The following is a 14,355-nucleotide window of genomic DNA, read 5'->3' as shown; positions in this document are numbered from 1 at the left end:
TGAATGTTACAGGTGTTACAGGAGTGATACATCTCCTGTTGTCAGGCCTGCAGGTATCAGGCTGTTGTTCTGATTACCACCAATTCTGAGGAACCTTGAAATACTCTGACTTACCTGCAGTCACGTTTCTCTGCCTCCAAATTTTCATTGTCGCATCCTGAAGGGAAAATTTGTTGCTGCCACAGCGCCACCTACAGGAGAATTTAACCCCGAGGAAATTAAATAGGTTAATCACCATGATGGTGTCCAGACATGCCAGGCAGGAGACTTAATTCCTAAATGTTTGAATATAAAAACTATCATGTTAACCATATAGTAAACACAATATTTTTTAAAACAAATATATGTGAAAATATTACTCAAAAAAGTCTGAGCATTTAAAGGTCATTTACACTCCCACCAAATCATAAGTGTTCTAACAAAAAAGAGAAATATAACACTAATGATTTTAAACACAAAATGACCTTTAACCACAAGGCGTTTTACATACTGGAAATAGAATTATTTATGCAGATAACGTCCACACAACGTCCACACATAAAGTCTTCATACAGTAAAAACTATAGTCATTGTGTTAAACAGCCTCTAAGAGCAAGATCAGTCTTCAGCAATTGACAGTTTGCCAGAATGTTGTCCTTACTTTCTCATTTTCTGTTCCACAAGACGAATCTTAACTTTCCTCACAAGTCCATCTTAATCAGTCACCGTTTCTACAACTATGGCTAATCTCCAGTCGTTCCGTGACACATCATCTCCCCTTTTGATGACTATGTGACCAGCTTTCAGATCACTTCTAGAAACACGCCAGCATTGTCTAGTGGCAATAATAGAGAGATATTCTCCTCCAGCAGGACCAGAATTGCTCTGCTGGATACTGAATGTGACACCACCTCTTAGAAGTATGCATGTCCTCTCTGATGGTGTTGGATTCCAGGAGGTGGCAAGACTCCAGTGTGTTTCATGGTTTCATGATATGTGTTTGGGAGTAAGTAATTCAGGACCATCTGGATCATTCAGGCTATCCACAGTGAGTAGGCAACTGTCCAGGCAACTGAGTGCATTCTACATTTTATTCTTGGCTCCAACAAAATTGCTTCCTTGATCACATCTTATTTGTCTTGCCGATCTTATAGCAACAAAACATCAGAAGCCGTTAATGAAGGCATCAGCTGACATGTCATTCAACATTTCAATGTGAATTACTCTACAACAAAGACATGTGAAAAGCAGACCGTAACGTTTATTCACCTAAACCAGTTCCTTAGTGTTTAACCTGCTCATGATAATGAGCTATTATCATCCTGGCTGTGTGATGGTGTTTTGGAATAATCATTGGATGCTTCTGAGAGTCAGGGAGGGATGTATTTTTCAGTCTTCCTCCCGCCTTGAGGATTCCATCATTGTCAAGAAAAGCATCCAATCAAAACAGTTTACTCAGGGGTGAAAGTTGAATGCCATTAACAAGTAACTTAATCTGATCTGGATGAGAGAGACAGAAATGTGCAGTCTTCACATTTAGTGTTTGAACCTTTTTAACTTCAGGTCACCCAAGTGAGATTTCTGGGATTACCTCTGCAGGTGGAGGTACTGTTGGGTCCAGTAAACCAGTTTTATGTGAGAAGCTTGCTTGCACTTGAACCTCCTGAAGCAAGGTCTACAGGATTATTGTCAGTGGAGACATATCGCCTCTGCTAAGTAGTTGTACTGAGATGAGTTTTCTGAATCCTATTCAATACAAATGTGTGAAAATGACATGGTTTGTTGTTGCTGTACCCTAGTACAACCTTGGAGTCTGTACAGAAATATTAATCAATCCCTGAAATACCAAGTCCTTCCTTTAGAGTAGTGCTTGCTGTGACGGACACAACAGCAGCAGTCAGCTCTAACTTAAGGATTGTCGCAGCCTTGATTGTCGCTCCAGTGGACTTTGACACGACCAGATCACAATTAAGAGATCCATTTTCATTCACGTGTCTCAAATATGAACACTGGCCATAATCATTTGATCTTTCCAAAGTCAGTTGATACATAGCAGTGAGGCATGTGATTTTCTCCAAATGCCGGATCACTCTTCCAGCATCTTCAGACTGGTTGAGGTTAACTGATGAGTGGGACATCCCAGCCTGTGAAATGCCTACAGTTTCTTGAAACACCCTTTTCCCAGTTAGCAGGAAAGGAGCAACAAGCCCTAATGATTCATGAAGGGAGGCAACTGTGGAGAGTATGCCACGTCGGGTTTCTGGTTGATCCTTCAGAAAGGTATGGAAACTGAAACTGTCTGATTCAATGTCCAAGTGGGTTTTTAAGGCTCTTCACAGTGATGGATCATTAACGACGAGATCAAGAGCCTTTGGTTCAGTGGCACGCTCAGATGGTTTTACTCTCAAGCACTACGACTATGCACAACTTTGCGTAGTCGCAGTAAACCCATAGCACAGAACTTTTGGGCTTCTTTTGCAAGCTGAATAGCTTCATCTACATCTGCTATGCTTGTGACAACGTCATCAACATAGAAGTCTCTCATAATGAATTGTGAGCCCGGAGGACACAGGCTCTCACTCTCCTTAGCAAGATGATTTAAGACGTAGTTAGCACATCCAGTTGAAGATGCAGCACTGAAAAGGTGAACTTTCATGCAGAATTCTTTTACATCTTTATTTCCATCTTCACACACTCACAGTGAACACTGCAAAGGAAAAAACAAGTAATTACTTACAGCTTAATCTTAGAAATAAATGTTTGATTACAAGACAGAGTCTGAAATAAAAAAAATGTAATCTAGTTAATCAGCTTAAAAGATCCTGATAGAACCAGCTGGCCACAAAGCAAAACAAAACATACTCAAGGCCATATTGTACACATCTAAGTAACACTGAATGTGCCATTTCCAAATTAAATGAATAAATGATATGCAAAAGATGGAAAATGATCCCAGTGTGTCGTAAATGGACACTTCACTGTTTCCCTTCCTGTAGGAATCCTCAATCAGGGGGATCTTTCTGAGGTAACGTGTAGATGCTGCCCATAGGCTGCCTGACTGAAATCTTGTAATTCAAGAAATATCCCAGCAGTGACCACATAGTGGCTGTCCTGGCTGTCCAAAGACGGAAAATTGTTTCGTGTTGCTTCGTGTTGCAATACTGAACAAATTTCAGCTGTTCAATCGGGAGGATCTATGTTAATGTTAATATGGAAATCCTGTCCAGAGCCGCTTCCTAACGGTAAGCTTGTAATTCAAGGTTCAACAGTCAAGAGTGGAAATATTTCTGCCTGCTAAAAATGTCTATGCTTGCCTAGTTTTTTATTTATTTTTTTAAAAATGTATTTACTTTAAACTGAATGAATGAGTCCCTTTTCATGCTAGAGTCACTTTTATGCTCTGCCTTTTAATGTGGGGCAAGGCTCATTTTGAGTGACAGGGTTATGATTGGTTGATACTGAGTTGATGGTTTCACTAAGAGCTTCTCTTCAGACCTGCTTGCACACTTGGATCATGTAATTTGTAGCTTCTCCGTAATGTTCTGAGGCTCTTAAGGTTATGGTCTATATTCTGGAGAGTTCTCCAACTCTGTATAGGCCTGGTACTTTAAGCATCTCACAGATTTTCCCCAGATATATTTATGTTGGTTTATATTTCTTTCTACCTTGTATAATGTAAATTTTTCTTCTGTATTATTGTTATAAGTTATGCTGCATCTATTTGGGGGGATACCCACACATTTAAAGTTAGAACATTCAATAAAAAGACGTTTCGTTCAATCCCACACTAATGAAACTCACTGGTTACAACAGCACAATAAATAAGAAAAATAGTGTTTAAAAAGCCAAAATACTATACTATGCACAAATGGTTACTACATACAGTAAAATACACCAAGATTTATATGTTTATAATATAATATAATATAATATAATTTTTAAAAATTATTTTCCTTTTTTTCTTCTCTTTTGTGAACCCAGATGTTTCCATGTCTGTGACTGATGTTCCTGTATATGTGTTTTCTTTGTTTTTGTACGCTGTAATCAGGAGAATCTGATCCTTTTGCAAATTCTATTGAATTTTATAGTGTCTGTTAGGCCAAGCTCATCTTGACTAGGAGTCATTATTCATTTGTTCTACTGTGATTTTATGATTGATTTATTCCTTTGTTTTGCTGAGTAGGAGTGATGGGCTGAGCCAGCATATCCTTCCCTTTGTGGTTAGTCTGTCAGGATGTGTTGCCCTGGTGAGCCGTATCTCTTCGCCTTTATCCCCTGTCATCACAGGCAGCAGCTTCGACCTTTAGCATTATATGTAACACTTACAAATATTTTAAACTTTAACCCAAATTCATCCTGACTTGTCATCTTAAAAGTGAATAAAGGTGGTATATATTTTTGGAATTACGTCTCCTGGTTAACTTTTGGATTTCCTGAAATTCCCCAAGGTGGCGCTGTGGCAACACAAATGTTTGTGTCTTCCATGTAGTGGTGCCTTGAGCAGTGGACTCCTGTCTATAGCTGCTGTGCTTGAGGATTCACATTCAGCTTTATTGTAACATTACAGATTTTAAAAAGTAAAAAGTGTCTGAAAAAACTTTTGTTACAGAGATCCACAAAATAAGATACCATATTTTAGATATGTGTAAAACTCCAAAATAAAAGTGCATATGTCTGACAAAAAAGCAAATAAATAAATAAATAAGTAAACTCTCTGATAAGCGCTGTGTTCCTCTACAGTGCAGCTTCCAAACCTGATGATACAGCAGGATACCTCCTGGGATATACAGGGAGTGGAAGAGGACACAGAACACAACTTAGGAACATCAGATTTTACCTGATCAGTGGTTTTTCCAACAAATCTTAATTTGTAAAGTCAGACGCAGTTTGTTTTCACTCTGAATGTGTTGTACTCTAGTATAACACAAAATCATTAAAGAGAAAAATGAAATTTGTATATATAAAAAGTATTTTCCTGTGAAATGCTTATGAAAAAAATTCCGATTGTTATTTCTTTGACAAGACTCAAATAAAACAGCCGAGGAAACACCAGGCATGGCCAAATGAGTTTCTTTAAAGTACATTTTATTGCAGGTGTAATGCTGTAGATAAAATGGCATATAGTGTAAAAGTTACAGTAAAATATATAAAGAAAGTTTATTGTGGAAAAAATAAATGTGTACAAAAAATATAATGCTTGCATTCCCTGCTGGTGTATAAATGTATTTAAAAAATATTTCCATTAATAACAATGTAATATATATAATATATAATGTCATATATGCATCATGTAATAAATTCCTGAGTCTTCAGATAAACATAATGGAGAAATCTTTTTTTTCCATAGCTACATTTCTAAAGTACATTCCTCTGAATATTTTTTTGTTTCATAATTAATTGTATTTTGTAGCTGCACAATAAAAACTGGACAAAAAAATACTTTAAAAATATATATTTTATCAAATCTCATTTTATTGTAAAAAACATAATTTACCAAAACTGCTTGATATGCTTGAATATAATATAAAGCAAGTACATTCTACTCTAAATTCTTAGGTTAGTACCGTATTATCAGTATTATTATATAAGCTGTTGGATATATGGATGAAAAATAAATGTATAAAGGCGATCACTCTGCATCGGATGGTTTCAGAAGCTCCTTCTCAGCTGCCACGGTGTCTCCGTCACATGTTTCTGCTCTCTTTTCTTCAGTGGCACAGGTTTGACAGTAGTCATTGGTGGCCTGGGTCTTCTTTTCTTCGCTTGCTTTGGTCAAGGCAGACATGTCTACGATGGTCGACGCATTCTGGTAGTCGCTGGAAGTCCGACTGATTGTGTTTTGGTAGAGCTGAAAAAGTGAATGTTGGTAGTGATTACGCTGCTACATTCCCATATGTGTTTGAGTATAATTTAACACAAATATAGGCCTACATTCTCCTCTCGGTCTGTGAGCAGGTCACACAGGAAGGACACCAACTTGGAGAAAGAGGGGCGGTTAGCGGGATCCAGGGCCCAACACTTACACATCATCCCATACCTGCAGAAGAACATACACAACACTACTGACTTAATAAAAGCAAAAGTTATATTTAAAAGTCCAGAATAGCTAAAGTTTCAAAACGGAACAGAAACAGAGTATTATTTTTGATTTTTACTGATGTATTAATGTGATTCTGTCTTTATTTGAATCCTAAAATAATAGTTTTCTTAAAACAACCCATTACATTTATGAAACATTTAAGATGAGACTTACACAGTTTCGTTGGCATAGTATGGACACTCCATCTTAAATCCTCTCTCAATCATTGAATAGAACATATGATCCACCTTTATGCCCGGGTATGGAGTGACACCTGAGTCAAACATCATTGAGACATTAGAACTGATTGTTTATCTTTTGAATGTGCTGCTCACAATGAGTTAATGTTTGTGAAAGTTACCGAGTGAGAAGATCTCCCAGAGCAGAATGCCGTAAGCCCAGACATCGCTCTTCATGGTGTACATTCCCTGGAAGATGCTCTCAGGAGCCATCCACTTTACTGGCAAACGCACCTGTGAGACAGCGGAGCTCAGTCACCCACCCACAGTGATTAACATAAGAGTCAGTGAATAATATAAAATGACCAAAGTATCATCCAACATACGTTTCCTCTCACGACGTAGTTGGAGTCGTTGTCGATGTCCCGGGCGAGTCCAAAGTCACCGATTTTCACCTGCCTGCCGTTTGTCACTAAGACATTTCGAGCTGCCAGGTCCCGATGGATACACTGCAGACAAAAGGAGCAGTCATCAGCATATGTTTTGTGTATTTATTTTGATATGTAATTTTATTTTAGTTATATTTAAATAATTTCCCTTGAACTGTGCGGTTTATAAAATTCCAAATCTCCCAAATATAGATATATTATGACAAAATGCAAAGAAGTAAGAAACCAACACAGGTGTTTCAGGTTAAGTCTGCCTATTTAGGTCTAAATTGATCATCAACACAGAGGAACTAAAAAGACTAAATGTGTTTCTGCAGAGAGGCTGGGTGACAGATGTTTGTCTGGTGTTTGTCGCCTACATTCTTGGAGGAGAGGAACTCCATGCCTCTTGCCACTTGGAAGGCAAAGCTCAGCAGGTCATCAAAGGTCAGGGCTTCCAGGTCTTCCGTCTGCTCGTCTGGGGTTTCAAAGCTCTCTGGGTCTGCAGATAAATTGTGTTCAGCCACCATTTCTGAATCTCACAGTAGTGTGTCAACCTCTGTTCACACATACACCTTTTTTTAAACGTCTTTTTTTCACCATGATAACGCGCATGCTCTGCTGGCCTTATATCACGTTTCTCACCTTCACAGCTGTCCATGTTGTCAGAGTTGATGGTAAGGAGTGCGATGTCCTCCTGCCCCCCTGTGGTAGCGGTGTACATAGGCACGTAATTATCCACTGGTGCTTCCAGCGCACTGAGAAAAGACAAATGTAACACAACTGTAATGCCACACCAACTTTGCAGAGAATAATTTAACAAATAAACAAAAGGCAGCACTGATATAGAAACCTGTCTCACCTGGGGCATTTCCTGAGCTGCAGGTTGTGGTAGAGGCTTCTGAAACGGTCTTTGTCAAAAGCGTCAGTGACAGACTTGTGGTAACGTTCACAGTTGTTTTTTAAGTAATTCAGCAGGTCTCCATGACAGCAGTACTGGAAAATCAGGTATACTGGTCCTAGATGAGGGGAAATTAGGTTATTTTAAAACTTCTGTTTGACATTAATATACAAGATCATGACTTGCGCACAAGATTTATGCCAAATAATCAGAAACCAGTGCAGTAGGTCTCATCTGAAAGATGAGATTGTGCATGTGTTAAACGCACCAGAGTCTGTGCATGCACCGAGCAGGTTGACAATGTTGGCATGGTGTCCAATGTGAGTTAGCATCTTGAGCTCTGACATCAAAGCCTCCTTCTCCATAGTCTGGTGTTTTTCTGCAGAGTCAAGTACAAGATTAGCACTTTTAGGTATAACCCCTTTTAACGCTCTGCATGTCACTCATGAAACGAACACCAACCTTTCAGCATCTTGACGGCCACCTTCTGTGAGACTCCTGGCTTTTTGATGCCATAAGCTGTAGCCTGGACCACCATGCCAAAAGCTCCAGAGCCCAGTTCTTTACCTGAGGAAGACAGAAAAACGCTCAAAATTCAGTTTTGTTCATTATATTGTCGAAGTTTATCGACACGTTGTAATGAAATATGAGGGAAAAAAGTGTTCACATTAAGTTAGTTTTTAGATTGAGCTTATGCCATTAAAAAAAAAAACTAAAGACAAATGATTGTTCTGCAATATTAAACCAAAGAGTTGCGGCCTCTTAAAGGTGTCCTGTTGGGGCCCCTTGACATGTTTCACGTATCTATCTGGTTAGAAGTTCCGGCAAAGAGACATTTCCTCTTTAAACGTGGTGTATTGCTGAGTTCAGACAACACTTTGAGGCCCAGAAAGGTAAAACTCTTCATAAAAAAATGAAAAGAGGAAAGTCTGAATATTTCACAGATAACACATTTATGTAGAAGAACTTTTTTTCCTCTTTTTTCTGCTTCAGTCTGTAATTTTGCAAGCCCTCAAGTACGTCTTGTTACCATTTGAAGGGCCTCTCGTTCTTTTAATGGTTTCGGAGGTCTGCTAGCAGCTAAATCAATAATTTTACATATATTTGAATGTTCTTTTAAACCTCTTCTTACTGACTGAGTGCAAAACTTTACATTGCATTTATGTGTTGATGCATATATTTAACCCTGTAACCTAGTTTACTTCATACCCAGTTCAAGGTTCTCCCTGGGAAACTCCCATTTCCTGTCATACTCAAAGTCCTTGAAGTTGATGTAGATGTAATCATTATCACTGGGTCCAGTCATCTGGATCATCTGAAGCTGAGGCTGATATTGGGGTTTCTGCTGGAAACATAAAAGGTTTGGTGTCATGTCTTTGTGTGTGTTTGCATTTAAATGTATGCTGATACAACTTATTTATATTTACCTTCTTTTTGATAAAATACGTGAGCGCCATAATGGCGACTATCAAAGCCAGAAGCAGAACCACACATACTTTCAGCAGGAAGGAGTTATCCTCAGGTGGCTTACCTAAAAAATAAAACAAAACAAAACAGTGTGAGCATGACAACTTTTAGATTTTTTTTCATTAAATATTTTCAGTAAATATATTCATTAAAGACTTGTTATTACCAATAGAGGACTGAGGTGTAGGTGGGATAATCATGTAATGGGTTTGGCACCAGGATCCAACTGAGTTTGTCAGACAAAACCTGAATTTGACTCCTTTCACCACGTCTTTGCTCACTGAGCTCTTGATCAGCTTGTTGCAGGAAACATCAGAGTCTGCTTTAAATGCATTTGGGACCTCATCCCAGGACGAGTCTGTTTCACAGCTGCAGTAAAACAAAGTAAAAGGAGTTTAAATAATCAGAGCTAAAAATGCTCTCTGAGCTGAACGGCTGTGCAGGTAATCATACCTGTCATTGGACTCAGAGCAAAACATCCAGGTATAGTTTGCTGGCACCAGACTGGCAGTCTCAAGGTTGAGGGTACCATCATCCTTATTAAACAAGAAGTTGAACTTTGGTTTATCTGGAACAAAATCAGATGATGTCAAACATAATTACATTTAGATACTAATAAAAATGTAACAAAGGCTACATTAACCCACCTACAACACACACTGATATGGTCTTTGTTTCCTTTTGTCCTCCAGCCTCCAGGTGTAACTTATAATCTCCTGATATGAGTGGATCACAAAGCTTCACAGTCCTGAGAAACAGTTCATTATAGACCTCATATCACATGATTACACTGGACAGCAGCAGTTCTCTGTTGCTGCTCATGAAAAACATGAATGAATGGATATTTTTACACTTCTACATGGTGACAGTTTGCTTCATTGAAGTACCTGTGCTGTGTTACCCATGTCTCCCTGACACATTTAGTCCTGTTTTTGTCAGGAGTCTCCCAGGAACAGTGCTGGAGAACAGGATGGTAGGAAACAGTGGCCTGCAAGCAGGTGCTGGATGCCTCCTGAGCTGATATGATCTTGGTCTCATCCAGCTTTGCAGAGAGGAAACTTCATCTGAGGAAACACAAGAATAAACCAGTCAGATTTATTCAGTGGGAACAGTTTCAAATAATAATGACATGAAATGAAGTCTACTAACCCGAGACATGAACATCAACAGACTTTGAGTTTTTATTTGTACTCGTGCAGGTGTATGTGCCGCTGTGCTCCTCTCTCACTGATCTGATGAACAGGTAGGCCATCTGAACACCATAATGTGAGTCATTTTTAATGCACATCTGGAAGAAAAAAACATAATAATGATCATTTGCAGGATGATTATCAGTGAAGTACTTTGTGTCTCAGACTGAGGAATATTATTTCCCACCTGTGGGACTAATAAAGGCCATCTTATCTTATCTTATCTTATCTTATCTTATTAAAAAGGTCGGTCAGTTTTCAGACAAACATAACAAGAAAGTTTAAGGAAACTCTCCTTGATTACAGGACATTACTGTACCTCCTCCTCCTCCTCTGGTTTACATGCTAATGTCCTGGCATCGAGCAGTCTTCCTCCTTTCTCCCACACAGGTGATGTCAGACTGTATCCTTTTACTCTGCAGCGAAGCAGCAGAGACTGACCTTTGCTCAGGGTGACAGTAGATGCCTCATCTTTGTTCATTACACTGCTCTGTAAGTCTGAAACACACATCAGGGCCTCAAGTCAGAAATATATTTGGCAGGCAGAATTTGTCATTTGCTTCTCTGAGATTAGTTAGTGAATCTCTGAGTAAACATTGTTTTTTCAAGTATTTGAACCAAATTTTACTCAAATTAACTCCTGTAATAATTTATGGATATATTCTTTGTGGATGTATTAAATTTGTTATTAGTTAATTTAAATCCAGTTACCGTAGTCATACAGTTGGGAGCACTCTTGTCCTTCAGTATTGGTTGCACAGCACATCATTCCTGTATTATAATATTGAGCGCTTGATATTTTGCTCTCTGTCTTTCTGTCACTTCCCTTAAAATTCTGTTCTCCATCCTTGTTACTGTTCAAACAGAGAAAAAAATTGTTAGTGGTGTAAAATTATGTAAAATTATATTCGCTGTGTCTTTGACATACATTATTGTCAAAGCTTGTCTAATACCCATCTATCCTAACCACCTACCAAAATAAAGCATCTCTCTAAATGATTCAGTCTAAAATCAGACATTAAGAAGTGCTGCTATTCTAAAGTTTGCATAAAAACGTAAAGGACAACATCTTACCCAGACCATTGGATTGTGGGTTTGGGGAAACCCTCAGAGACACACTTAAAAAGCGGGGAAGTATCTGACACGTCCACACCATCGAGCATCAGCTGTGGTTTTGTTGGACGTTTTGTTGGACGTTCTAAACAACAAAGAAAACAATTAAATTCATTTTATTATCACTAATTTATGATCAAACAGATTGTTTGAGTATTGTCGAAGAAAGAAGGTGAGAAGCTGTTACTCACTCATTACACGAAGAATCACAGTCGTGGAAAACATGGTGGCATTTTTGGAGTCACAGGTCAGAGTGTACCCCCCTGAATCTGTCTCAGAAAACGGTGATGTAACCATGGACTGACTCCCATTTCTGCTGAGATTAAAGGAAACATCTCAGTTTAATTGCATAAAAAGATAAAAGCACACAAACAGAAACACAGGCGGTCACTTACGCTGTCATTACTCGGTCTTCTCCTCTGATCCAGTGGCAGACAGGAGATCCAGAGAGGCCCTCCAGGGAGATGATGAGTTTCTTACCCAAAGCCAACTCTTTGTTGATGGTAACAGATGGATTCAGATAATCAGCTGGTGTCAAACATTCTGCCTGAAGAACAAGACCCACCATTTAATCCTCCTTTATTAAGCAGCAATAAAATAATCACTGATGGCAAGATGTTAAGAAAAATGGTTTACAAAAACACATAAAAAGGTTGATTTAGCAAATAATTGTCTGAAGTTGTAATAAAAGCTGAGAGATTGTTAATCACCAAACCAAGCATAAACATTGCTTCAATTTTACATATTAAGACAACATAAAAACACATAAAATATTAGAGTATATAATTATTTAAGAAAAATAAAGCAAAAATGGAGAAGCATTGTATGAAAACCAAAGTAACTATTTATTACTTCCACAGGATTTAAGAGGGTAAGTAGCGGTCACGTGCTGATCATCAGTAATCATGAGCACCTCTATAAAACAAATGTTTCAGTGGTTTTCTGGTCTGGAGCATTCAGGCGTGAAAGAGTAACAACATCAACAATCATCTCAGTGAATGAATTGTTGCTCCCAATCGATCTGGGAAGGGTTACTCGGCCATTTGAAATCCATCATTCTACAGTGAGAAAGACTATTTACAAGATGAAAACAGTCAACACAGTTGCCAATCTTGCCAGGAGTGACGTCCCAGCAAAGTCACCCCAAATTCAGACAGTGCAAACCTCAGAATCAGCAAGAAGCTTGTGAGCTACACGTCAGTCTCTATTGGCTTCAGTTAACATTGTAATTATTAAAGTTCATGACAGTACAATTAGAAAAAGACTGAACAAACACAGCTTGTTTGGAAGGGTTGCCAGAAGAAACCCTTGTCTCTCTAAAAATAACATGGCAGCCCAGCTTAGCTTTGCAAAGTTGAACAAATCTGAACATCTGAACAAACCCCAAGACTTCTGGAACAATGTCCACTGGGCAGTTGAGCCCAAAGTGGAGACGACTGGCCGTCATGCACAGCACCACATATGATGAAAAAACTAAACACATCATATCAGCACCAACACCTCATACCAACTGTGAAGCATGGTGGTGCAGGGGTGATAACTTGGGCTATAAGAATGACTGATGACCTCACACAGAAAACTATTATTAAAGCTATTGCTGCTAAATCTTGGGGGTCTACTTATATTTTTAAACACAGCTTCTGCATTTTGACTCAGTATTTGTTAAACAAATAATGTCACTGCTAAGTGTCAGATGATTATTTTAATTTGTCCTGTCATGTAAAACCATAGAAACGAAAGTGGGTATACTTTATTTTTCACACAACTACATGTGTGAAAATATTAAACTATGAACTGGTTAAAAAAATGTCCATTACTTTTATAATGGAATAAAATTTGGACTCAGAGTTTTTACTGAAATGAGACAAAGTGACAGATTTCGAGAAATGAAACAGGAGTACCATTTCCCCCTGTGATGTTTTAGAGCATTTTGTTGCTCTGCATTTTTGTGTTTCTGCATACTCATGAAACAATGACACTGTCATTAGTGAAAATAAGATAAAGCTACACAAAGTTTGAAGAATATTTTCTTTTGTTTATACAAAAAAGTGCTTTAGTGGAATTACTTCATATTGGAGTTCTAATGGTTTGTGCATATATTATTTACATTTATTTTCTGTCAGTTCAGCAGTTGTACAGCATCTACTAAATTGTGTTGTTTTTCCTCATTATTTTCCAGTTAAAGCAGCTCTTACTTCATGATTGGCCACACATGGTTGGGTCTTCCCATCATCAGACAGTGCTCCAACAGCACACAGCAGCAGAACAGCTGGAGATACAGAAAATGAAAACTTCAGTTCAAACAAATGCACATTTCCCGAATTATTAGAAATTTACTGGAAAATAACAAATTAAACAGGAATTGATTATTTAATTTTAAAGAAAATACAGCTTAAGTAAATAAGCAAATTTGAAAAAAAAGCGCAATGCAACACAGTCATGCGGACAAATGAACTGATGTGTTTAGTGTTTCCTGTGAATTTATTAATGGCACAGTAGTATTTTTTTTATTATATTAAAACAGAAATGTTAAACACTTATAAACTATAAAAATCACACAAAGTGTAATTTGTGTTTTTTATAGGGACACACACCTATTATTTCTGATATTTATTTTCTTTCTGAGAGCATCATATGTCACCTTATATGAACTACAAATGTTAGCCTTAACACTTGTCAGTCGCTGCTGAGCCTTGAAGTTCCTCAAACTGAAAATGTAAATCTTGATGTCAACCCAATATTTTATATCTGAATCTTTATTTCTAACATGCTAATTTTTAATTTTTGAACCCTAACTGGTAAATGGCCAAACGTGAAGCTAAAAGTTGCACTACTTCAGTGGCAATAATTCAGGCCACAAAACAGGGATTTGAAAGAGTCTTACTCACCCGCAATCATATTTTGGTGCCTCGGCATTGATGCGTATTTTCTGGCTGGTTTACATGCTCACTCTGTGGCTAGACTGGCGTACAAGACGTCCGTATGTGCCTTATAAATAGAGGAAGTATAAGACCATTGG

General features: G+C 38.1%; 2 protein-coding genes across 8 annotated transcripts in view; both read right to left on the bottom strand.

The window, feature by feature from the left end:
- Positions 1-14,311, bottom strand: part of LOC116312155 (receptor-type tyrosine-protein kinase FLT3-like) — a 19,718-nt gene extending 5,407 nt beyond the window's left edge. The window contains exons 1-8 of one of the 7 annotated variants that reach the window (XM_039617079.1): positions 14,225-14,311; positions 13,532-13,605; positions 11,732-11,883; positions 11,528-11,652; positions 11,298-11,421; positions 10,935-11,077; positions 10,543-10,721; positions 10,183-10,321 (exon numbers count right to left, since the gene is read on the bottom strand). In XM_039617079.1, the coding sequence (XP_039473013.1) occupies positions 10,183-10,321; positions 10,543-10,721; positions 10,935-11,077; positions 11,298-11,421; positions 11,528-11,652; positions 11,732-11,883; positions 13,532-13,605; positions 14,225-14,252 (964 nt within the window). In that variant the 5' untranslated portion in view covers positions 14,253-14,311. The remainder of the gene's footprint in view (positions 1-10,182; positions 10,322-10,542; positions 10,722-10,934; positions 11,078-11,297; positions 11,422-11,527; positions 11,653-11,731; positions 11,884-13,531; positions 13,606-14,224) is intronic. The other 6 variants (XM_039617083.1, XM_039617078.1, XM_039617082.1 and 3 more) reach the window with 6 other exon arrangements.
- On the bottom strand, positions 5,048-9,778 carry LOC116314403 (receptor-type tyrosine-protein kinase FLT3-like). The gene is given in 15 exon segments (XM_039617074.1): positions 5,048-5,827; positions 5,911-6,016; positions 6,233-6,332; positions 6,420-6,596; positions 6,599-6,746; positions 7,046-7,167; positions 7,311-7,423; positions 7,528-7,684; positions 7,835-7,945; positions 8,029-8,133; positions 8,776-8,908; positions 8,994-9,097; positions 9,200-9,402; positions 9,487-9,601; positions 9,681-9,778. Coding segments are annotated over 14 exon segments (1,824 nt in total). The 5' UTR covers positions 9,513-9,601; positions 9,681-9,778; the 3' UTR covers positions 5,048-5,608.
- Positions 14,312-14,355: the final 44 nt, after the last annotated feature.

This window comes from Oreochromis aureus, linkage group 9 (genome assembly GCF_013358895.1).
Source record: "Oreochromis aureus strain Israel breed Guangdong linkage group 9, ZZ_aureus, whole genome shotgun sequence".
Lineage (NCBI taxonomy): Eukaryota > Metazoa > Chordata > Actinopteri > Cichliformes > Cichlidae > Oreochromis > Oreochromis aureus.
Note: the sequence above shows the minus strand (reverse complement) of the source record. Positions and strands in the feature narration are given on the sequence as shown.